Genomic DNA, 27,191 nt, shown 5'->3' with positions numbered 1-27,191 from the left:
GTACCCTCAAAGTTTCCATCCACCTAACGGCAATGTGACGGGGCGTGGCTACAGTGAAGCCTGCCACCCCCGAATCCCGGAGCACGACCGGAACAGTGCGCCGTACGGGTGGCCATGACCCGTCCGGCGCAGCACTGTTGCCATGTTGACCCTGATGTCATCCATGATGGACTACCAGTACAGCCCACGGGCGGTGGGTCCCTTCGAGCAGAGAGACACCCAAAGGCGGCCACGCCTCCCCCAGTCGGCCCAAGACGGAGCCGGCTCCCCGCAGCCGGCTTGCCGCCTCCCTCGAAGAAGACGCCTCATTAAGGAGACAAGATGCGGTGAGTCTACAGCAATCGCCCGCCGGACGGCGGCACTGTAGCCACGCCTACCCCGGTGAAGCCCACGTCACCAAGATAGAGCAACAGTGACCAGCCGCCGACAAGGTCCTGGACAGTGGGGCCTGCCTGTCGACTGAGGGGCCGGCAGCCGGCGGGACCCACCAGTCGGCGGGCCCCAGCAGTCGGCGCAGAAGCCGGCGAGCGCAGTCACAGATGGCTGGGCCCCGTGCCCAGTCGGATTACCGTTGTACCCCGGGGGGTAGGCCTATATAAACCCCCCTGGGCACCCATGCAAAGGGTTCGATCCCCAGCTAGTTTTAGACACCACACAAGGAGAAGAAGCAAGCCAGCCGTGCCCTTCTTCCTCCTCCCACCAAATAGCTCAAGGAGCATTGTGTAGCTACTTGTCCATCTAGTGATCATGCGGAGACCCCGCAGAGCAGCAGTAGGGGTTTTATCTCCACGGAGAGCCCCGAAGCTGGGTAAGATTCGCCGGCGTGCATGTCTTTGCCTCATCCCGTTTCCAGGCACCGGCGATGTTTTACTGGCTCCCACAATGATAAGCCACCCGTTGGCATATGTCGCACCTACCACCCGACACTTCCTGCCCCTTCTGTCACTGGGAAAGGACACCGCAAGATTGAACCCAAAGCTAAGCACTTCTCCCATGGCAAGCACAACCAATCTAGTAGGCCAAACCAAACTAATAATTCAAAGAGACTTGCAAAGATAACCAATCATACATAAAGGAATTCAGATAAGATTCAAATATTATTCATAGATAGACTTGATCATAAACCCACAATTCATCGGTCTCAACAAACACACCGCAAAAAGAAGATTACATCGAATAGATCTCCATGAGAGAGGGGGGGACATTGTATTGAGATCCAAAAAGAGAGAAGAAGCCATCTAGCTACTAGCTATGGACCCATAGGTCTTAAATAAACTACTCACACTTCATCGGAGGGGCTTGGATGATGATGTAGAAGCCCTCCGTGATCGATGCCCCCTCCGGCGGAGCTCCGGAACAGGCCCCAAGATAGCATCTCGTGGATACAGAAAGTTGCGGCGGTGGAATTAGGTTTTTGGCTCCGTCCCCGATCGTTTGGGGGTACGTGGATATATATAGGAGGAAGAAGTACGTTGGTGGAGCTTCGAGGGGCCCACGAGGTAGCGGGCGCGCACTAGGGGGGCGCCCCTACCCTCGTGACCACCTCGTGGCTTCCTTGACGGAGGGTCCAAGTCTCCTAGATCTTATCTGATGAGTAAATCACGTTTCCGAAGGTTTCATTCCGTTTGGACTCCGTTTGATATTCCTTTTCTTCAAAACCCTAAAACAGGCAAAAAAACAGCAATTCTGGGCTGGGCCTCCGGTTAATAGGTTAGTCCCAAAAATAATATAAAAGTGGAAAATAAAGCCCAATAATGTCTAAAACAGTAGATAATATAGCATGGAGCAATCAAAAATTATAGATACGTTGGAGACGTATCAGAATTTCAAAGTAAACATTTTCAGTAGGTTCAGTAGGTTTAGGAGGAACTCTTTGCTCTACTAGTCAGGGTGAAGATACCCCGAACAAGCCCCTCAAAGGATTATGTTCCATAGTAACAAATGACAGTAAATTTCAGCACACTATATAAATTTTTCCTTACCAAATTCCATCTACCAAAGGCGCTTCACTCCCCGGCAACGGCACCAGAAAAGAGTCTTGATGACCCACAAGTATAGGGGATCTATCATAGCTTTTCGATAAGTAAGAGTGTCGGACCCAACGAGGAGCGGAAGGAAATGATAAGCAGTTTTCAGTAAGGTATTCTCTGCAAGCACTGAAATTATCGATAACAGATAGTTTTGTGATAAGGTAATTAGTAACAAGTAGCAAGTAATAAAAGTAAATAAGGTGCAGCAAGATGGCCCAATGTAGCAAAGGACAAGCCTGGACAAACTCTTATATGAAGGAAACCACTCCCGAGGACACGTGGAAATTATCGTCAAGCTAGTTTTCATCATGATCATATGATATGCGTTCGGTACTTTGATAATTTGATATGTGGGTGGACCAGTGCTTGGGTACTGCCCTTACTTGGACAAGCATCCCACTTATGATTAACCCTTATTGCAAGAATCTGCAACTACAACAGAATTATTAAGGTAAACCTAACCATAGCATGAAACATATGGATCCAAATCAGCCCCTTACGAAGCAACGCATAAACTAGGGTTTAAGCTTCTGTCACTCTAGCAACCCATCATCTACTTATTACTTCCAAATGCCTCCCTTTAGGCCCAAAAAATGGTGAAGTGTCATGTAGTCGACATTCACATGACATCACTAGAGGGATGACAACATACATCTCATCAAAATATCGAACGAATACCAAATTCACATGACTACTAATAGCAAGACTTCTCCCATGTCCTCAGGAACAAACATAACTACTCACAAAGCATATGCATCTTCATAATCAGAGGGGTATTAATATGCATAATGGATCTAAACATATGATCTTCCACCAAGTAAACCAACTAGCATCAACTACAAGGAGTAATCAACACTACTAGCGTCCCATAGGTACCAATCTGAGGTTTGGATACAAAGATTGGATACAAGAGATAAACTAGGGTTTGAGATGAGATGGTGCTGGTGAAGATGTTGATGGAGATTGACCCCCTCCTGATGAGAGGATCATTGGTGATGACGATGGTGATGATTTGCCCCTCCCGGAGGGAAGTTTCCCCGGCAGAACAGCTCTGCCGGAGCCCTAGATTGGTTCCGCCAAGGTTCCGCCTCGTGGCGGTGGAGTTTCTTCCCCAAAGCTTTCTTATGATTTTTTTCCTAAATGAAAGACCTCATATAGCAGAAGATGGGCATCGAAGGGCCACCAGGGGGCCGATGAGGCAGGGGGCGCGCCCAGGGGGTAGGGCGCGCCCCCACCCTCGTGGCCAGGGTGTGGCCCCCCTCTGGAACTTTCTCGTCTCAGTATTTTTTATTAATTCCAAAAAGGACTTCCGTGATGTTTCAGGACTTTTGGAGTTGTGCAGAATAGGTCTCTAATATTTGCTCCTTTTCCAGCCCAGAATCCCAGCTGTCGGCATTCTCCCTCTTCATGTAAACCTTGTAAAATAAGAGAGAATAGGCATAAGTATTGTGACATAATGTGTAAGAAAAGCCCATAATGCAATAAATATCGATATAAAAGCATGATGCAAAATGGACGTATCAACTCCCCCAAGCTTAGACCTCGCTTGTCCTCAAGCGAAAACCGAAATCGAAAAATATGTCCACATGTTTAGAGATAGAGGTGTCGATAAAAATAAAATACGGACATGAGGGCATCATGATCATTCTTAGAACAACAATACATATTTGTCATATGATCTCTTATGCTAAAGTAACAATTCAATCAAAATTTCAAGTATGAATCATAAACTTTATTGAGAACCAACAAACTCTAATCTGAGTCATTGAGGCAATTGCAATTTATCATAACATAGGATAGAGTCAATATAAGAGCTTTTCAGCAAGTCCACATACTCAACCATCTTTTAGTCTTTCACCATTGCTAACACTCACGCAATATTTATGGGTATGAAGTCTTAACCGGACACAGAGAAAGATAGGGGCTTATAGTTTTGCCTCCCAACGTTTTACCTCAAGGGTAATGTCAACAATAATAGTCATGAAAACTCACATCCAATTAGCTATATATATCTGGATCTTTCCAACACATTGTGCTTGCCAAAGGATAAAATGTAAAAAGGAAAGGTGAATATCACCATGACTCTTTGCATGATGTATAAGACAAGAATAAAAGATAGACCCTTCGCAGAGGGAAGCAGAGATTGTCATGCGCTTTTATGGTTGGATGCACGAGATCTTAATGCAAAAGAACGTCACTTTATATTGCCACTTGTGATATGGACCTTTATTATGCAGTCCGTCGCTTTTATTTCTTCCATATCACAAGATTGTATAAAGCTTATTTTCTCCTCACTAATAAGTCATACATATTTAGAGAGCAATTTTTATTGCTTGCACCGATGACAACTTACTTGAAGGATCTTACTCAATCCATAGGTAGATATGGTGGACTCTCATGATAAAACTGGGTTTAGGGATGTTCGGAAGCACAAGTAGTATCTCTACTTGGTGCAAAGAAATTGGCTAGCATGAGAGGGAAAGGAAATCTCAACATGTTGGATGATCCATGACAATATAATTTATCTCAGATGTAAGAAAACATAACTCATTACGTTGTCTTCCTTGTCCAACGTCAACTATTTAGCATGTCATATTTTAATAAGTGCTCACAATCATAAAAGATGTCCAAGATAGAATATTTATATGTGAACCTGTCTTTCTTTATTACTTCCTATTAATTGCAATGATGACTAAAACTATGTTTATCAACTCTCAACAACTTTTATTCATCATACCCTTTATATGTGAGATCATTACTCTCCATAGGATCCATATGATCTATTTATTTCTTTTTATTTCTTTCTTCCTTTCTATTTTATTCCCTCAAGATCATAGAAAAATAATCAAGCCCTTGACTCAACAATATGCTTTATTATATATAGCTCACGGACTCGATTACATAGAAGGATCATAAAGCAAAACTCACAACTAGATCGTACTAAAACTTTATTCTACTAGATCAAGATATTATCAAAAGAATCGAACTAGGAAAAATGGTAAAGATAAAAGAGATGGTGTTACGATACCGGGGCACTCCCCCAAGCTTGGCAGTTGCCAAGGGGAGTGCCCATACCCATGTGTTTATGTCTCCTTCTTCGGGGGTGGTGATGTGATATTCTCGGCGATGATGCCCCTCAAGATACGATTCTCTTCTTCAAGCTTATTGACTTGCTGCTTGAGGCCCATTATTTCTATTCGGAGCTTGCCAGTGACGGCTAAAGCTCCTTTCACCCATGGATGTTGCATAGCTACGGGAGAACAAGTAACACTCTTTTTCATATCTTCATAAGAAAGAAATCTAACATTGGAAGGGATGACCGAGTTTGGAATGGCTGAGGTATGTAGTTCCCCCATCGTGAATCCAGATCAGAAACAAGAAGTAACTTCTTGTTCCTATTCCATGGCATCTATCCTTTTCAAGTTGGCCTCCATCTCTTCTTCCGTTGATGGCCCAAAGTGGTCAGCATCACTATTTGCTCTTGGTCCCGGTGTCGGATGAGACACCCGACTCTCCCCGACCGACTCTTGAGAAGACATCTTGCTCCGAATCTGCAGCAGAAACTGCTCGAAACAAGAACAAGAGATATTTGCGTGATACGGTGGTCAAAACCTTCGGGAGATTATATAGTGAATTTTTACCGACCAAAAGAAGTATCATGCAAAAAAACGGAGTCCGGAGGGCATACGAGGTGCCCACGAGGCAGGGGGCGTGCCCTCCACCCTCGTTTCCTTTCCGGTCTGCTTCTTATTTTCCTATTTTTATATATATTCCAAAACGGAGAAATATTGCCATTAGAACTGTTTTGGAGTCGGTTTACTTACCGTACCACGTACCTATTCCTTTTCGGAGTCTGAAATGTTCTGAAAAGTGTTCCTTATGTATTCCTCCGGGGTTACGGTTTCAATAATATTAGTTACAACATTTATGGGATTGCCTGGCATATAATGTTTGATTCTTTGACCGTGCACAACCCTCGGATTTGTGCCTTCGAAGTTGTTGATTTTTATGGCACCGGAATGATAGACCTCCTCGATAACGTAAGGACCTTCCCATTTAGAGAGAAGTTTGCCTGCAAAAAATCTTAAATGAGAGTTGTATAACAATACATAATCACCTACATTGAACTCACGTTTTTGTATCTTTTTATCATGCCATCTTTTAACTTTTTCTTTAAACAGCTTGGCATTTTCATAAGCCTGGGTTCTCCATTCATCAAGTGAGCTAATGTCAAAAGGCCTCTTCTCACCAGCAAGTTTGAAGTCATAGTTGAGCTCTTTAATAGCCCAATATGCCTTATGTTCTAATTCAAGAGTTAAGTGACATGCTTTTCCATAAAACATTTTGTAAGGAGACATACCCATAGGATTTTTATATGCAGTTTTATAAGCCCACAATCCATCATCAAGTTTCTTTGACCAATTCTTTCTAGATCTATTAACGGTATTTTGCAAAATTAATTTAAGCTCTCTATTACTCAATTCTACTTGACCACTAGACTGTGTATGATATGGAGATGCAATTATATGATTAACATCATACTTAGCAAGCATTTTATGAAAGGCATCATGAATAAAATATGAACCACCATCAGTCATTAAATATCTAGGGACTCCAAACCTCGGGAAAATAACTTCTTTAAGCATCTTAACAGAGGTGTTATGATCAGCACTACTAGTTGGAATAGCTTCTACCCACTTAGTAACGTAATCAACAGCAACTAAAATATGTGTATACCCATTAGAGGAAGGAAATGGTCCCATATAATCAAAGCCCCAAAAATCAAATGGTTCAATAACAAGTGAATAATTCATAGGCATTTCTTGACGTCTACTAATATTACCAATTCTTTGACATTCATCTCAAGACAAAACAAACTTACGGGCATCCTTGAAGAGAGTAGGCCAATAAAACCGGATTGCAATACCTTATGTGCAGTCCTATCTCCAGTGTGGTATCCTCCATAAGCCTCGGAGTGACACTTGCGTAGGATATGTTCCTGCTCATGCTCAGGTACACAACGTCTAATAACACCATCTACTCCTTCTTTATAAAGATGTGGGTCATCCCAATAGTAATGTCTCAAATCATTGAAGAACTTTTTCTTTTGCTGGTATGTGAAACTAGGTGGCATAAATTTAGCAACAATATAATTAGCATAATCAGCATACCATGGAGCAGTACGAGAAGCATTTATGACATTTAATTGTTCATCAGGAAAGCTATCATCAATAGGTAGTGGGTCATCAAGAACATTCTCTAACCTAGACAATTTGTCTGCAATGGGGTTCTCAGCTCCCTTTCTATCAATGATATGCAAATCAAATTCTTGTAGCAAGAGAACCCATCTAATAAGTCTAGGTTTAGCATCTTTCTTTTCCATAAGATATTTAATAGCAGCATGATCAGTGTGGATAGTTACTTTAGAATCAATAATATAAGGTCTGAACTTATCACAAGCAAATACAACTGCTAAAAATTCTTTTTCAGTAGTAGCATAATTTCTCTGGGCATTGCCTAGAGTTTTACTAGCATATTGAATAACATTTAATTTCTTATCGACTCTTTGCCCTAGAATAGCCCCTACATCATAATAACTAGCATCTCACATAATTTCAAAAGGTAAATTCCAATCAGGTGGCTGAACAATAGGTGCAGAAATCAAAGCTTTCTTAAGTACTTCGAATGCTTCTACACGATCATCATCAAAGACAAAAGGAATATCTTTTTGTAATAGGTTAGTTAGAGGCTGAGAAATTTTTGAGAAGTCCTTAATGAACCTCCTATAAAAACCGGCATGACATAGGAAACTTCTTATACCTTTGATGTCCTTGGGACACGACATCTTTTCAATAACATCAACTTTAGCTTTATCAACTTCAATACCTCTTTCAGAAATTTTATGCCCCAAGACAATACCTTCATTAACCATAAAGTGTCACTTCTCCCAGTTCAAGACAAGATTAGTTTCTTCACATCTCTGCAAAACTCGATCAAGGTTGCTCAAGCAATAATCAAAAGAGGATCCATAAACGGAGAAATTGTCCATGAAAACCTCACAAATCTTTTTACAAAAGTCAGAGAATATAGCCAGCATGCCTCTTTGAAAGGTAGCAGGTGCATTACATAAACCAAAAGGCATACGTAAAAGTGGTCTTTGCTTGATAATCAGCTGACACGGGTATTTGAGAGAAGCCAGAGTAAGCATCTAGAAAGCAAAAATGTGTATGTTTGGATAAATTATCCTTTTTAGTAGCTTTATTTAATTTGCGGAAATCAATTACCATTCTATATCCTGTAGTAATTCTTTGTGGAATCAATTCATATTTATCATTAGGAACAACAGTAATACCTCCCTTCTTAGGGACACAATGGACATGACTTACCCACTGACTATCAGCAACGCGATAAATTATACCTGTCTCAAGGAGCTTTAATATTTCCTTTCTTACCACTTCTTTCATCTTAGGATTCAGCCGTCGTTGGTGATCAATAACTTGTTTGGCATCTTTCTCCAAATTTATTTTGTGTTGACAAAGAGTGGGACTAATGCCCTTAAGATCATCAAGAGTATATCCAATAGCAGCGCGGTGCTTCTTCAGAGTTTTCAATAATTTTTCTTCCTCCTTCTCTGAAAGGTTAGCACTAATAATAACAGGATATATCTTCTTTTCATCAAGATAAGCATATTTAAGAGTATCAGGTAAAGGTTTAAGCTCAAACACGGGATCACCCTTGGGTGGAGGAGGATCCCCGAGGATTTCAACAGGCAAGTTGTGTTTCGGAATAGGTCCCTGTTTAAAGAATACTTCATCTATTTCCCTTCTTTCATTCATGAACATATCATTTTCATGGTCTAGCAAATATTGTTCTAAAGGATCAGTAGGAGGCACGGCAATAGAAGCAAGACCAATAATTTCATCTTTACTAGGCAATTCTTTATCATGAGGTTGTCTACGAAATTTAGCGAAATTAAAATCATGAGACATATTCCCTAAAACAACAGAAACAATATCCTTATTGCAGTCTATTTTAGCATTAACAGTATTCAAGAAGGGTCTACCAAATATAATGGGACAAAATCTATCTTGTGGGGAACCAAGAACAAGAAAATCAGCAGGATATTTAACCTTCCCACACAATACTTCAACATCTCTAACAATCCCAATTGGTGAAATAGTATCTCTATTGGCAAGCTTAATGGTAACACCGATATCTTCTATCTCAGCAGGTGCAATATCATGCATAATTTATTTGTATAAGGAATGAGGTATTGCACTTGCACTAGCACCCATATCACATAAGCCATGATAGCAATGATCTCCTATTTTAACAGAAATTAGAGGCATGCCTACAATAGGTCTATGTTTATTTTTAGTATCAGGTCTAGCAATTCTAGCAGTCTCATCATAGAAGTAAATAACATGCCCATCAATATTATCGGCCAAGAGATCTTTAACCATAGCAATATTAGGTTCAACTTTAACTTTCTCAGGGGGTTTGTGTGTCCTTATATTACTTTTGTTGACTACAGTTGAGACTTTAGCATGATCCTTTATTCTAACAGGGAAAGGTGGTTTCTCAACATAAGCAGTAGGAACAACAAGATCATTATAAGTGATAGTGTTTTCTTCAACTTTAATAGGTGCAACTACTTTTACTTCAATGGCAGGATTATATTTAAACCACTTCTCCTTAGGGATATTAACATAAGTAGCAAAGGATTCACAAAAGAAAGCTACTATCTCAGAGTCAAGTCCATATTTAGTGCTAAATTCACGAAAAGCATCGGTATCCATAAAAGATTTAACACAATCAAACTTAGGTGTTATACCTGACTCCTTACCTCCGTCGAGGTCCCAATCTTCAGAGTTGTGTTTAATTCTTTCCAATAAATCCCATTTGAATTCAATAGTCTTCATCATAAAAGATCCAGTACAAGAAGTATCGAGCATGGAGCGATTACTAAGAGAAAGCCGAGCATAAATTTTTTGAATAATCATTTCTCTTGAGAGCTCATGATTGGGGCATGAATATAACATTGACTTAAGCCTCCCCCAAGCTTGAGCGATGCTTTCTCCTTCGCGAGGCCAAAAATTATATATATAATTACGATCACGATGAACAAGATGCATAGGATAAAACTTCTAATGAAATTCCAATTTCAATCGCTTATAGTCCCATGATCCCATATCATCACATAGCCTACACCGTGTCAATGCATATCCCTTCAAAGATAAAGGGAATACCTTCTTGATAACATCATCGGGCAAACCTGCAAGCTTAAATAATCCACAAACTTCATCCACATAGATTAAGTGTAAATCGGGATGCAGTGTTCCATCTCCTGCAAAAGGATTAGCTAGCAGTTTCTCTATCATACCCGAAGGAATTTCAAGGTAAACATTTTCAGTAGGTTCAGTAGGTTTAGGAGGAACTCTTTGCTCTACTGGTCAGGGTGAAGATACCCCGAACAAGCCCCTCAAAGTATTATGTTCCATAGTAACAAGTGACAGTAAATTTCAGCACACTATATAAATTTTTCCTTACCAAATTCCATCTACCAAAGGCGCTTCACTCCCCGGCAACGGCGCCAGAAAAGAGTGTTGATGACCCACAAGTATAGGGGATCTATCGTAGCTTTTCGATAAGTAAGAGTGTCGAACCCAACGAGGAGCAGAAGGAAATGATAAGCAGTTTTCAGTAAGGTATTCTCTGCAAGCACTGAAATTATCGGTAACAGATAGTTTTGTGATAAGGTAATTTGTAACGAGTAGCAAGTAAAAAAAGTAAATAAGGTGCAGGAATATGGCCCAATCCTTTTTGTAGCAAAGGAAAAGCCTGGACAAACTCTTATATGAAGGAAACCACTCCCGAGGACACATGGGAATTATCGTCAAGCTAGTTTTCATCACGATCATATGATTCGCGTTCGGTACTTTGGTAATTTGATATGTGGGTGGATCGGTGCTTGGATACTGTCCTTACTTGGACAAGCATCCCACTTATGATTAACCCTTATTGCAAGCATCCGCAACTACAACAGAAGTATTAAGGTAAACCTAACCATAGCATGAAACATATGGATCCAAATCAGCCCCTTACGAAGCAACGCATAAACTAGGGTTTAATCTTCTGTCACTCTAGCAACCCATCATCTGCTTATTACTTGCCAATGCCTCCCTCTAGGCCCAAACAATGGTGAAGTGTCATGTAGTCGACGTTCACATGACACCACTAGAGGGATGACAACATACATCTCATCAAAATATCGAACGAATACCAAATTCACATGACTACTAATAGCAAGACTTCTCCCATGTCCTCAGGAACAAACATAACTACTCACAAAGCATATTCATGTTCATAATCAGAGGGGTATTAATATGCATAATGGATCTGAACATATGATCTTCCACCAAGTAAACCAACTAGCATCAACTACAAGGAGTAATCAACACTACTAGCATCCCATAGGTACCAATCTGAGGTTTGGATACAAAGATTGGATACAAGAGATAAACTAGGGTTTGAGATGAGATGGTGCTGGTGAAGATGTTGATGGAGATTGACCCCCTCCTAATGAGAGGATCGTTGGTGATGACGATGGTGATGATTTCCCCCTCCCGGAGGGAAGTTTCCCCGGCAGAACAGCTCTGCCGGAGCCCTAGATTGGTTCCGCCAAGGTTCCGCCTCGTGGCGGCGGAGTTTCTTCCCCAAAGCTTTCTTATGATTAGTTCCTCGACGGAAGACCTCATATAGCAGAAGATGGGCATCGGAGGGCCACCAGGGGGGCCACGAGGCAGGGGGGCGCGCCCCCCACCCTCGTGGCCAGGGTGTGGCCCCCCTCTGGAACTTTCTCCGCTCAGTATTTTTTATTAATTCCAAAAAGGACTTCCGTGAAGTTTCAGGACTTTTGGAGCTGTGCAGAATAGGTCTCTAATATTTGCTCCTTTTCCAGCCCAGAATCCTAGTTGCCGGCATTCTCCCTCTTCATGTAAACGTTGTAAAATAAGAGAGAATAGGCATAAGTATTGTGACATGATGTGTAATAACAGCCCATAATGCAATAAATATCGATATAAAAACATGATGCAAAATGGACGTATCACCATCCACCGGGCTCGGCGCTCGCACAACGTCTTTGCGGCTTGCCGATGCCGCTCATAGAGTGCGACGACTGCACGCGGAAAGTGTTGCGGCTCACTTCGGGCACGCCAAAGCACCCCGGATGGGTGTTCTTCAAATGCAAAAATGACGGGGTACGTGCACTTGCGGTAGCTCATTTTTGATATCTCATTATTTGGTTCAATTGCGGTAGCTCATTTTGAACATGCTCACTCATGTGTGTAGGAAGATGGATGCTCATTTTGATTTTGGGAAGGCGAATACATTGATTTGTTGATAGAAAGAAACATAATAGACGTTGACGCACTCCTTAGAAGAATCAAAGGCAATGATGCGGCTGCATGTGCAACTAGAGGGGAAGGAACGTATACTTCCTTCAAACCAAAGATGAAGAAAGGAGAATGCAAAGTCAAGAATCCGCAGATCAACAATGGATGCATGGAGAAGATATTAGTCCAATTAGTGGGAGCAGTTATGAAAGTTAGAAATCTCTAAAATGCATATTTGTGGTTCTTGTTTTCTTTGGTCTTACTATTCTAGCAAAGATTTGGTGATGTCTTATCTATCCAATGTTGTTGAAAAAGTAAAGAAATGCAATATGTTGGATCAAATTAAGGTGCAAATTTAGATTTTCCGGGTCGGGACGAGTTGCGCCAGATCAGACCCCGCAAAACCAACCCTAAAAAAACATATTCCACGAATATCTTTTTTTACGGGTCCGTTATGCGGGGTCTGCATCTGCGGCCGTCCGCGCCGGTCCGCAAAAGCGGTTTTGCGCGAACTGCAAATGCGTTTTGCGGGCCGGCGGAATGCGGGGTCTGCTAAAGTTGCTCTTAGAGGAAAACACGACGAATATTTATGAACAATATTGATGGCCAAGATCCAGCTGGAACAACACAAAACAGTCAGAGAACCTCTAAATCTACGTTGTGGATGAGTATATGACAACGCCGAATTGTTGTAATAACTTGGAAGTCTATAAGAACCATCCATGCATGAAGTGCATATTCGCAATATAACTGAACAGGTATCATGCATGCATGCAGCTCACATGCCGGCCACGTTGCCACCTGAGGCATGCATGCATCCAGAAGCGACGGTGTGCATACATATGTAGTCATTAGTCAGAGACCAAGATCTCGAGTTGATTACAACTAATCCCGAGGAACCCGGAGAGTCTTGAGAGAGAAAAATTGCAGCAACGGGACAGGGGCGCCAATATTCGCGCCGAATCAGTTGGTGGTGGTGTGTGTGTGTGTGGGAGGGGGGGGGGGGGTTAATCACCTAAGAACCCTACAAGCACAGCATCGCTTTTGTCTGCAACTAATTATTCTCTATAATCTCCAAGGAACATTAAATTCTTAAATGCCTTTCTATTCTCTTCTTCTTTTGCTAGTTTAAGTAGCCTTGCATGGCAAGCCATTGACATGCTCACATGGGTCGCACAAAGTGCCCAGCGAGATTATAATTTTTTTTTAGCCAAGACCGTAGAATAACTGTTCTACAGTATATTTTCATTAAATAATTATGTACAAGTACAGAAGAAAATAAAAACAAAGAAAGTCATTCAACCAATGTCTGTCTTATGAAACATCATGAAAATTAAAGATTATTCTCTATTCCATGTGCGAATCTTGTCAGCCTTGTCTGTCTTTGCTCTTAATTCTGTGCCTTCCATTCCTTCTTTTAAATAGTACTCCCTCCGTTGGTGTGGCTCTTCTGAAGATCTTGTCATTTTTTCTCATCTAAATACTCCAACAGCCCATGATAATAGTGTCCATATCAAATTCTGTTGGGAGTGTAGTCAAGGTCAAGTGAATTTCATCATAGGTCGACATGCCCCTCTGTTTGTTGGGAGCAATAGAATGCCAACACATCAGTGCAAATGGGCAATCCCAGAAGAGGTGTGTCACTGTTTCCTTAGTGGATTCAGAGCACATGGCATAGTTGTAGTCTTCGAGATACATACTTCTTCGTTGGAGCATATTTCTAGTGTTGATTCTGTCATGAAGTAATAACAGAAGAAGATTTTATGTCTAAGTCGGCATGCTGTTTAACTGTTTTCCACAGAAGTCTGAATGTGTTGTGTGCTGGGTTATCCCCCTGAATGGCTTTATACATCTTTCTTCTACACTGATGGAGCATTTGTCTAAGCAGTGTGTGGAATATATATAGTGCTTAATTTAATTGGAGCATCCCCCGCAAAAATAATAGTAATTCAATTGGAGCATAGTATATTATTTTGGTGATAGACATGCATGCATGTGTTGTAGCTAGTCGACGACCGTTGGAGTAAACGTACGATCACTTTGTCTTTACCAAGACTTTTGAGTCCCAAAATGGTTCAGCATTCCACGGGCGAACGTACGTCCGCACAAATTCTTTGTTTAAAAAAAAACCATTGAAAAACAAGCAGTACATGCACACATGTTCAGCATTAGGGAATCGAAGAAAGCCCGATCGTCGTGGTGAAAATGTCACTTATCTCTTTCCTCCTGCCAGGATGCTTTCTATATCTTGCATGGTACGTACGTGACATTACACCAGTACACATACTTTGTTATTCCACTGGTACGTAAGGCACGGGTGCCTTCTCCATGCATGCGGTGCCAAGAAAGAAGATGGGCTAGTGATTCGTACGTTGTCTCGGTCCATGCTGCACGTTCCAGCCGCCCAATGAGGAAAAAGCTGAAGCTAATATGAGTAGCATTAAGAGCAATAGCGTTGTCATAATTTGAACCACAAGAGTGGTCTGCAAACGATCATAAAAAAAATGAAGGCTGAAACGGGTTTTGGCAAAATCATAATCGCCAAAAAAATCAACATGCATAAAATTCTCTTGTAGTAGGACCTATTTGTCATTGGGCCATTGGGTCCTCACAAAAAAAGGACCTACTTGTCATTGGGTCATTGCTTCTTTCCCAATAATAGCTGATTCAGAAGAATGCATTTGATTCAAAAACACACATTTCATTCCTATAAACAGGGACGAAAAATTAGTGGCACTGTGACTTACATTCATAGAATAACTAATTGATTACACCAAATGAATAGCATACAACTAATTACTTGTGGCTATGGATTTGCCGGCAGTGCAATGCGGCGTTTGACGCTGCAATCTCACAAAACGGGCCTTGACGGCCTCGTCCCACACTGACCATGCGTGGACGGCGGCATCGTGGGCCACGATGGCCCAGAAAAAGGTTATGTGCCCTCGTCCCATAGGCCATGTGCGCGCATCGGCGACGGGGGCAATCGCTCGTCCCAAAAACATTGTTCCCTTTCCACATCCATCACCCGGTTAGTGTCCACGACGTTGTGTACATGCCCAGAAGGGGGGGGGGGGGTCCGTCTCCTCCTGCTTTTCCTCCTCTTCAAGCCGAAAGATGAGAGGGTGGTCCTTTCGCTGCGGCATTGACTTGAAGTAGTGATTTGGAGGCATCGGGGAGGTGATTGGATAGGGTGAGAGGAAATGGCGTCAGCCTTCTATTGGTCGTTGCGGAGCTAGTAAGGGGGCAGTTGGGGAGCGGCGGCGGCCAACGACCATTCACACAACATCCGAAGCAAGGAGATGATGTCGCGTGGCGGCCATCCGATGGGTCACAACATGAATCTGAGCGAGCGGGTGTGCCATTTAATTGTCGGGTGCTTGACGGTCATGTCTCCCCACTCACTAGTGATTCTCTATGTCGAGGGCACCGCTGCTTCAAGTCCCGGCTTTGGCGTGATGAGGAAAACGATAAAACTTCACTTGCGCCATGACAATTGGGTTTGGACAGACACGGGAGGAGGGTGGTCGATTTTGTGCACTTTGTCAATTTGGATCGAATTTGGAGTAGGTCTGGTCTGTCGGATCCGACATGACGCATGCATCCAAGCGTCCCCATATCCACCCACATATGAGCTGGGTTTTAGGAGTGTCAGTCAGCCTGAACGTTTTGATTGACTCTGAAAGGTTCGGTTGGGTGGCAATTTTATCAATGAACAGTGATGAGGCTATCTATCCGAACGTTTAGGACGAAGAAGGAGGTTAAGGAGCCCAGTTGTAGATGCTCCAATCCTTCTTAAAGCACATTTGCTAGGTCCTGTTAGGAAATATTAAAGCGCATTATAATCACCATCCAAGCTAAAAAAAAAAGCTAATCACCATCCAGCTCAAAGAAAAAAAACTAAACTTGGCCAGACATGTGCTAGCGGCAACTGCAAGATGTCCGTGGCCGGTCGACGCAGATTGATCGGCTGGCCGCAAGACGGGGCCAACAGTGTCAAGCACCCGTTGCAGGTTGGTATACATGAGACTGGGGGATCCGACTTGCCTGCTCCCTTTCCATGTTCTTATCCGTGCTTTCACTTCATCCTACGATTGTTTTTTCTTTCTTTTTTCTTTCTTATCTAATCATCTCCCCTAATTTTAAGGGGGTGGGGCCGGACCTTATTTTGTTTCAATCAAATCAAACCACGTACGCGGGAGCATGGATGGGCACACATGAGGGGAGCAGGCAAGTCTCGTCCGAGACTGGGAGCCTATCCATTCGTGTTACCGGTGCCGGTGCACCGGACACCATTGACATCAACAGAGCCCATGTTCCCCTGCACTATTGGACTTTACTTTACTGGGGTCAAAACTGAGAATAAAACAATTTGGAGAGTTATGTGAGCCGAATCAAATAATCTTCTAGACTGAAATAGTCTTCTTTTTCTCAGGCCGCGCTTGGTTACCGGCCAACTTCTCAAAAAATATGCAAAACTAAGCCAAAAGTCAGAAGCTTTTTGTAAAGTCTCTAATTGTGTCATATAAATACAAAAAACGTACACATATTTATGTGTGCTGGCTTTTAACCACAAGTAGGACATTCAGACTTCCCAAAGCAGATACAGTATGTCAAACAAACCATTATGAGAACTTACTAATAACTAATTTGGGCCCTTCAGATTGGGTTTTGACAAAGTAATTAACATCATCAATGACTCATTCATAATGAGCATTTTCACCCACGATGCAAATTTTCTTGTCAACAAAAGAAAAGTACACCAAGTCACGACAACATTCGTACACCAAAAGCTACTGGCTTTTTTCGACTCTTGATTAAAGAAGGTCCCATTTCGCCAAAATAAAGGAAAGAAAATGCTCCTAACGAAGATGGACCGATAAAATAGCTATATCACAGCTTCGTGCACCTACACGCACCGGGATAACTGAGAGCAGTCACGTTAGGGCATCTCCAACACCGGCTAGCTAGTGCCCGGTGCCAGGATGGATTCCCTGGCCGTTGCATTCAATTCCTGGCAGAGATCCAGGGATTTTATTTTGCTTGATGCCAACTGAGCCGCCGAGCGCTAAAAGGAGATTTTTCACGCACCAGGAGAGGAAGAATCGGCCCACACAACTATTAGATCGCTGCTACCATTGGAGACACGAACTCTTGAACAAATGCTAGGAATTTAAATCATTTTATTTTAATAGTTAAGCGCCCTCTATTGAAAATGCCCTTATTCAACTTGGTCTTCGATCATCTGCCGGATTTCTTATAAAGAAGCTAAACAGTACGGAGTAGCTAGCTAGCTAGATAAGCATAGTCTTCAAAGATCTGTCCCGGTCGACTGTGCAGAAGGCACAAAGATCAGTTAAAGAACAACACAAGTTTCATTTACATTGCCACTCCCTCCGTAAACTAATATTAGATCATTTAGATCACAAGATAGTTTACGGAGGGAGAACTACTGTGGAATGCAGTTAAGAAGATTACACTAGCAGACTAAGGCATAGTCTACTGGTGGGAAACTGCTGATGTCTTCCCACCCACCCAGGTTCAAGGCACGGTATTTACAATTTGGATTTGTTGCACCAATTATACCGTAGGCGGTTCCCTTACAGTCTTTCTATCAAAAAAAAGAAGATTACGCCAGCTTTGGTTAATTATTCTCCTCCCGGTTCGGTGAACGATGCAAAAGAATAAGCCAAAGTCACAAACCTCTACAAAAAGCTTCACGATTCAGGTATAATTTGTGTGTGAAGGAAATGTATATGTCCTTATATTTACACCAGAATAGCACAATTTGGCAACATCTGTTGTGCGTTGCGGCAAGAAAATGTCTTCCTATAAAGTGCTTGGTGTACACCCCGACAGCTAGAGGTCTTGTAAAAATTAATAAAATGGCTACATGCATCGCCCTAGTGCAGAGCCCGGGTCATCCTCCTTCTCGAGAAAACTAGGTGTACTCCCTTTGTCCTATATTAATTGTCACTCGAACGAATGTATCCAGCACGGCCAGATACACCCGTTTGAGCGATAATTAATATTAGACGGAAGGAGTACTTAATTAATTGGTTGTTCAACTAATTTCAACTTGGCATAATTAGGCTTTTCATAGGTAGTATCATGCATGACAACTAGATATTTTTTGTTAAGGTGTCACACAAATAAATAAGGAAAGAGGAGGTTGAATATCATGATATGATACCATATCATATTAAATGATGTACTAGTTTGTGTTATGCATGTCGATAAATAAGGTCTCTATGATACCAAGATATGATACTATGTCTTGTGGAGGTAGTACCATAAGCATGATCTCTACTCCTAATGTCTGAGTTGGTAGTCTCGCCTCACTCCCACCTCATCCCACCAGTCCTATTCTTCGCCCACCTCATCCCACCAGTCCTATTTTTCGCGCACCTCATCCCACAGCATTGGGCCGGCCCATTAACGTGTACATGAACGCAATCCTCACATCGCCCGCCCTCCTAGCGATCCCCCCGACGTCCTCGCGCCGCCTTCCTCATCTCCCCGATCTCCTCTACCAGGAGCCCTCCTCGCGATCCTCCCGTCGTGTCCTCGCACCATAGCCTCTTCTCCCCGATCTCCTCTGTGACCCAGGCGCTGGGCGACCCCAGCGACTCCTCCGTACTCCGGCCGAAGGTCGCATCAGACGCCGGCTGCTCCTCCCCGGCCTCACGCCCTGCCGGCGACGAGGACACAACTTGAGAAAGATCCCTTGGAAGACAGGTTTGGACCAGCCCGTGATCCCCTGATTCTTCTCTTGCTACAGGCCGATATATCCAGGTGAGTACACAAGAACGTGAATGTATGCACAGATTACAAATGCTCCAGGTGAATACACAAGAACGTGAATGTATGCACAGATTACACTGATTACAAACAAATCCATTACCAATGCATGCACATATTACAAATGCTCCAGGAACTGATGATCCACCAACTGATGGTTGAGCCCTTGTTTCTTAGCTATCCCTATTCCTAGGAGTAGAGATTACAAATGCTCCAGGAACTGATCCTCCAGGAACTAATGCATCGATGGAGCCCTTGTTTCTTAGCTCTCACTATTCCGAGGAGTACTCCCTGCTCGAGCGATTTGTCAGCCAGTGCTCGCGAAAGTTGTGATGCACCAATGAGTTCTGCATACATATTTTGTTATATTTTGCTAAATGAAAAATGCTCTAGAAACATTTGGTGCTAACAAGCTTATACATGTAAGTTTCACATGGTTAGGAATGATAGTCTATCTAGATTATACCACCGTGTATGTGCTCCAACATCAATTTATCTTGGCCATTTTGGTTCAGGAACTTGGTACCAACCAGAGAGAAACGTCCCGAGCATCTCCAGTACAGATCATCTCCACTTGTTTGAATGTAAACAGTTTAACTTCTTTCAGGTATAAATGGGAAATGCAAGTAGTAAGAGAAACAAACAGGGTGAGGCGACAAGCGTGCCTCAACAATCTCTGGATGTGCATACAGATAGACAAAACAGTGCAGGTACATGTACATATTTCATTTTTGTAGTCAATGGCGGATTAACAAAATATGTTATAATTTGTATATCTCTGTATGCTACAGAGGACATGGACGCGACAAGCCTCACCAGAACCGCTCTTCGTGATGACACAGAGACTCCAGGTACATGGTCTTATGGTGATCCATGTTATAACTATCTAATGTACATGTGTCATCAAGCGTTCGTATTTTCTTCTAAAAGCATCACAGATGGACATCCCAGCCTTCTTCGTGACAAATCTAACTTTGACATACTTTCCCAAAACCTTACAGGAATGTTCAAGTGTATTATATGTGTCTTACGATTCTCGAAATTAATCAAGTCCTTTTCATGGAAACACGTAGGCAACCACAAAGGAACAAAGGAACCTCACTTAGGAAATTTCCTTGAAACCCACCCACACCCTGAAGTTCATGTCTCGAAAGTTGATCATCTTGACGCGATTAGTGGAGGTATGGCTACACCTCAATTAAAAATACAACTTGTGTATGTTTGAATGGCGTCCAATCTTGCTTTGTTTTGCTTCCATTCTTTATTTCATCAAGTATGTGTATTTTTCTACCAAACAGTGCTCGCAACAAGTGGCAAATCAGAAGGACCTAACAATGTAAATTCAAAAAGCATCACAACCACAGTGGGGAATGCAACCAAATTGCAACGACCCCCTCTTGGTGATATCTCTAACGTTGGCGTGCATTCCAAATGTGTCTCAGGTATGTTACTCCGTATCATATGTGTCGGGTGATTCACCACCTTATCATGTGTGTCCTTGCCTTGTTTTCGTTCCATTTTTAATTTGATCAAACATGTGTATTTGCTTCCAAGCAGTGGTCTCAGGAAGCACCAAATCAAAAGGATCTCGCAATGTAAATCCAAAAAAAAAATCACACCCGCACTAAGGAATGCAACTAATTTGCAACGACACCCTCTTGGTGATATCTCTAACGTTGACATGCATTCCCAAAGGGTCACAGGTACAGAGCTCTTTATCATATGTGCCTTGCGATTCACCACCTTATCATGTATATATAGGCTTGCCTTGTTTTGGTTATGTTCTTAATTTGATTGAACATGTATTTGCTTTCAAACAGTGGTCGCAACAAGCAGCAAATCAGAAGGACCTCGCAATGAGAATTCAAAAAACATCACACCCGCACCGGGGAATGCAACAAATTTGCAACAACACACTCTTGGTGATGTCTCTAATGTTGACATGCATTCCCAAATGGGTCCATGTATGTTACCTCGTATCATATGTGCCTTGCGAATCACCACCTTATCGTATGTGTTCCGTTTTTTATTTGATCAAACATGTGTATTTGCTTTTCGTATCTGCACAGGCTTGCTCACCGAGCCCAATGGACCCCGCATGGAAACGATGTTGCGTGGACAGACAAACACCCACCCACCCCCTCCTGGTCATGTCCTCGATGTTGATCCGCTGACCCAGATGAGTGGAGGTACGGTTCCATACTTACCATGCAAATACACAGTATGAATTGCAGATCTGGTCTGTGTTCTACATTAAGGAAGCTCCATACTTGCCTTGTTTTGATTCCCTTTTTTAGTTGTAGATGAACCAGCCATCTCAGATCATGATGCTTCATTACCTACATATAGTGCTATCACAGCTGCTAATGGTGCAGATCTAGCAGAGAGTTCTAACGGTATGGGCCAGCTATGTCTTTCATATTGATGTTCTACATGCAGAATTTTGCATTGTGTGATCTAATGTTGATGGTGTAGATGGAGATACAACAGCAAAATCTATTGTCATTACTGACAGTAGACAAGCTAAGAGGGCACACGATAGAGAGCGCAAAAGGGCATACGATAGAGAGCGCAGAGAGAAATTGACCAGCGAACAAAGAGAGCAGATAAATGCACGGAGACGAGAAACTTATCACAGGAAAAAGGAGTTGGGACCCAAATTCCTAGAAGAACAAAATCGGAAGACACGGGAACAACGCATACAAAGACGAGATAGCTTAACTGCTGAGAAAAGAGCGGACATGAATGCTGAAAGAAAGACAAGATACATGTCTAGGAAAAACACCCCGTGCCCTGAATCCATTGCAATGCGACGTCCAGATTTACCTACTACATCTGCGACCAATCAGTCTTTGCACAGTGGTGCATCACCTGTGTCAACGAACATGGCAGGACACTCCTTCAAATCTAATGGTAATTCACTCCATCTATAGTTCACTTCACTTCTTATATCCGCCCAGGTTGAATTTGAGTGCATCACCACACCTGCAACCTTTGCAGATTCGTTGTCCGCCGAAAATGCGTCAGCAACTCGTGGCCCCACGTACATTCGCAACATCGAAACCGATGGTAGTTATCCCATCAACGGTCATCTTTCATTTTGTAATCATTTATCAGATTTTTATAATGATTCGAAAATCTTGCAGGTGCCTATCTAAGCAGAACCTTAGGTGATGGTGCTGTAGATGGCAACCTCATAACAATCAATGAGCACCTAACAAGTGCCGACCAGCAAACCAGTGATCGGCTAACAATAGCGGATAATGGAGCTGACGAGCAGAGGCATGAGTCCAGAGCAAAGCGTAGGACGAGAGAGCGATCTTGCAAGGGAAGTATGGCGGCGAAGAAGCATCATGAGAAAATTGGCAAGCGGAAATCATGTACGAAGGTGCCACATGGTGAGAGGAACGCTCTGCTAGATCGTCGTAATGAAAGCTTTGCAGGTAGGGTGAAGACACCAAGCGTCAGGTCCATCTCCATACCGGAAATGAGCTCAACTGGACAACCTACCATAGTTGAAGCACACGGTGCCTCAACCTCATCTAGCACGCCGGAGTACACGATCAGAAGTGAAGGTAACACTCCAATCCTTACTCTCCTTGCGTCCCTTGAGTCTGAACCTTCATTTATTGGTTTCGCACCTGAGCAGACGACATGGACGCTTACCTTAGTTGTCTCATGAATGATAATGTCAACCCTGACAACCTCTTTGACGACGAGTATTACCTATTTGCTGGTGAAGGTACGTACACCCACTTGAGCAACATCCACCCGTTGGGAATATCACACTAATTATAAACATTGTTTGCAGGCTCAGATGCTGATGACATGGAGCACGACGAATTGAAAGATGACCATCACAATACATATGTCGACCATGATCCATTGGACTATGTCTACTCAAACCTCCCAGACCACACACACATCCTGAAGCACGCCGCGAACTGCGATCACTGCAAGGCCAAGAAGTTTGAGTCCGAGGCCCCGGGATTCTGCTGTCGCAGTGGACAGATCGAGCTGAAGCAACCGGAGCCCATCCCGGAGCTAATGAGGCTTTGGTCTAGCACGGATGCAGACTCAAGGCATTTTCGGGAGAACATACGGTTCTTCAACGGCCACTTCTCCTTCACAACCCTCGGCGTCAGCCTCGATGAAAGCTACACAAACATGAAGTCTGGGGTGTACACGTTTCGGGCGCACGGCACCATCTACCACAACGTTCATTCCTTCGGGCCAACATCCCGTCCAGAGCATCTACAGTTGTATTTCTACGACGACGACCCGGGCCTAACCCATCGCAAGGCTGCCATATGAACCTATATGTCGTAAAAGTGCATATGTACTTCTCAGTTCTTATAGAGAACGAAAACTGGGTGGCATGCATTATCAGCGTTGTGTATAATCATTTAGGGAAATGTCAAAAAGTAGAAATCCCGTGAATTGGGAATAGAGAAATTCAAGTAGCTAGGAAGTAACGACATACCAAATGATAAAGAATAGCCCCAATGCAGCTACAAAATCGCAATCCTTTGCTCAAAGATCTGAACTCAATTCACCCTGAAAAACATAGTCATCTGAAGTCAGACTGCATGATAGTCGGATGGGACAAAATCAATTGACTGTCTAAAACCTTCCGTAGGGGACATAACAAATATTTTGCGGTATATAGGTTCCTACTGACAGTTCAAGAAATGCAAACATATATCACTATTATGTTAAATAGGTCACCCAAAACCATGCTATAGATTAATCAAGGTCATGAGCCCAAGCATAATGACTACCCGTACCAAGCAAAAAATAGGACCTTGGAGATATGTAATGTAAAGTCAAAAATAATAATTATCATGCTTTCCTTTTGCTCCCTGAATCGATATTTTTAGAAAGCAAAATGGAAATACAAGGCACACATCATTAAGAAAGAGATGGTCATATTCTAATATGAACTCCTGCTCATTGTGGACGGAAGGCTATGTGGTAGAGCCAGCAGCTGACCAAAGCACCTGTATTAGGAGGGGATTTGTTACCTCGATGTGTTGATGAGGCAGTGGATTGGTCATGTCCCACAGGATCACGCAGCGGACGTAGTCGTTGACACATTGGGGAATCGGCTCGGGCTGCCCACTTCGTGGAATCGACGGCGCGGCAGCACACTATGCTCGGCTGGGGTAAAGAACATCATGCGGTGAAATCTAATTATCTGGATGACATGATCTAATTACACAAAATAAGATATCTTAATGGTTTTGTTAACTCAGATTATAAATCATAAAATTTATAAGAGGTAGAAAATTGTAAAAGAGACAAAGTTCGACAAATCACCTCTTTTCGTTCCATAAATCATGTGTTGTGCATATCATATAGCTTGGAGGATAATATCTGCCCATAGAAATGTTCAGAAAGAAGAAAAATGTTATTATCGACAAAATGAAATGTCGGAATGAAATACGTTCAGAGCTCGAATGAAATCAGCAAAGTAAATAAACCCCTTTTCTTTAGATAATCAAAAAGGTCAGAGTAATGGACTACACATGACAATAACCAGCATAGTTAACTTCTACTATTTCATCTAAAGAAACCCAACGTATATATAACAAAACAGTATAGAGAGGTCGGATAGGACTGATGTATTAACTTCCACATCAAAGATCTGTGTCAACACACACATCCGATTGACCTTGTCCAAGGCCAAAAGAACAGTAAGAAAATTGGGGAATGACAAGATAACTAATTTGAACATGCAGGACATTGTTACGTTCCTCACACGCGGAGGAACAGACTAAAAATCAAGGCAAGTAAATAAATATGAGGTAACAATATTATGTTTTTCGTTCAGCAGCTGGTCTGATAAGAAAATAGTTGAAGAGTTAAGGATAATATATATCCACTTGAGTGGTTCCTTGGCAGACGAACTTTTTTCACAAGGGTTGGCAAGCAAACTTAATTGTAAATGTAGGCAGCAATAGTATACAGTACCAAAGTATATATGACAGTGTCGATGTAGTAGTAGTTGCGACTGTATCTCATCTAACAACAATTCAAAGAGAGAAAACATGTATGTACGAGCTCACTGGGCAATCAAACCATTAGTCAACGTGGAGCACCATGAAAAGAGTAAACTTTAACTGAAGAATTGTTTGTTTTATTCTCAAGTTGGTATTCTTCAGATCTGCATTAGGCCATTAGCTCTATTCACCTGCCATCATATTCTCTTACATTAAAGATTACCGAGGCAAATGTTAGACCACAATACATGGAGGACAGGTCGCTGGGGCAGGAAACTGGTTGTTGGGCGGGAGCATTTGGCTGCGGGCGACATGAATTCAGGGGACGGAGAGCGGAGACCAAGTGTGCAGCAGCGGGTACCCCGATCTACAGTGACCACGCATCCTAGGTCCTAACGATGGCGATGGGTGAATAGATTACCTCGAGGAGGAGAGCGAGCTCGGTACATGGCATTGGTGGGAGCAGAGGGAGGTTCATCCATGGCGTGGCGACAGGGGCGCTGAGCGAGGAAGAAGCGCAGGATCCCCGCTCCTCTCCTGGCGCGCAAGCTCGTCCGTCGAGGTGGAAGAAGACCGCCCTTCGGCGACGGCGGTGGTGACCTTTGCGTGATGTTGGTCGCCGGTTGTGTGCGCATGTGGCCGCCGCCTGGTCGCTCGATCTGCGCGGTCAGCGCCGTCGGATGAGTAGAGGGGAGGGGACGAGAGGGGGAGGCGGTGGGAGACGAGTTCGCTGGTTCTGGCGACTGTGGGGGCGACAGCGGAGGGAGTGGAGTGGGTGACTCGGCCGAGATTAGGGATTTGCGGGAGTGGAGAGGGAGTGGAGAGAGTGAGGGGAACGATAGAGTGAGGGGAAGGAGAAGGTGGGGGCTGTTTTTTTTTTGAGAAAGATATAGTGGGGGCTGGTTGGCCGTGCGGATAGGATAGTGAGGGGAAGGAGAGAGTGGGCTATGCTGATTTGGGCCTTGGATCCCAAAATTTGTTGTACGAAAAAACCATATATTATCCATGCAAAATACACCCCTCAAAAAAATCCATGCAAAATACAAGCATTTATTTTGTTATCACTATAATCAAGATAATATGAATTTATGAAATTGCAGGAATGTGCCTGGCTATTTAGTTTTTTTTTCTTTATGCTCTGGTGGGATGTTAAAGAATTGGTTTGCCCGGTTTGCACGGTCAGTATTCTCGGTTACACATTTATCACCTTTATTAATGTAAGATATTCATGCTAATGGTGATTTCATGCTTGTGTAGGATGGGTACGAGCTGAGGAAGACGCTTTTAGTATAGTTGCTCAAATATCATGCGAGTGAAGCTAAAGAAAATATCCTGCAAATGTGTGAGAATTTCTTAAACGCATCAAATAGATCTTAATGTGTAACAGATTTTTACTTATAACGTCAAATGTCCTTTTAGTAATCAATCTACCTTGCAAGTGAAGTGGACTTAACTTATGTTTACATGTAAAGTTTAACATGTATTATGTTTAAATAGCTCTAGCAAATATTTTAAAAGCCCGTGGCAACGCACGGACATTCTACTAGTACTTGTATAGTGACCAACCCTAAGGACATCAGTTAGCACCACAACTGCAATTTTGTCTGGCTGAACGCCAACCAAAAATATCCCCGCCAAAGTAAATGCCTACCAAAAGTACATCCAAATTGGGCCAACTAACGACAAAATTAGATCACCTGGTTTCTGTGTCCAGTATTTGACCCCCCCCCCCCCCAAAAAAAAAAGGCTAAAGATGCTTAGTTGAAGATACGATCTAACTAGCTAGTGTGGCGCATAAAGAGGTCGGATTAGAGTTCTTTGTTTTCAATTGTGATGCATAATCCCCATGTGGATCTCCCTCCACACCTTTTAGTACAACTGGATGCCTCCAGCCAAAGAAAACTCAACGCATCTATGCAATCATGTTTTATCAAAATTGCCTTCAACTTGTAACACTGCAA

General features: G+C 42.8%; 1 protein-coding gene across 1 annotated transcript; it reads left to right on the top strand.

Moving 5' to 3' along the window:
• The first annotated feature begins 20,793 nt into the window (after positions 1-20,793).
• On the top strand, positions 20,794-23,542 carry LOC123101177 (uncharacterized). Its single transcript, XM_044522751.1, has 9 exons — positions 20,794-20,931; positions 21,049-21,192; positions 21,298-21,417; positions 21,526-21,624; positions 21,704-22,141; positions 22,229-22,297; positions 22,375-22,671; positions 22,878-22,970; positions 23,040-23,542. The coding sequence occupies exons 1-9, from the start codon at positions 20,910-20,912 to the stop codon at positions 23,540-23,542; spliced, it is 1,785 nt and encodes a 594-aa protein (XP_044378686.1). The 5' UTR covers positions 20,794-20,909.
• The last annotated feature ends 3,649 nt before the right edge of the window (positions 23,543-27,191 follow it).

This window comes from Triticum aestivum, chromosome 5A (genome assembly GCF_018294505.1).
Source record: "Triticum aestivum cultivar Chinese Spring chromosome 5A, IWGSC CS RefSeq v2.1, whole genome shotgun sequence".
NCBI lineage: Eukaryota > Viridiplantae > Streptophyta > Magnoliopsida > Poales > Poaceae > Triticum > Triticum aestivum.
Note: the sequence above shows the minus strand (reverse complement) of the source record. Positions and strands in the feature narration are given on the sequence as shown.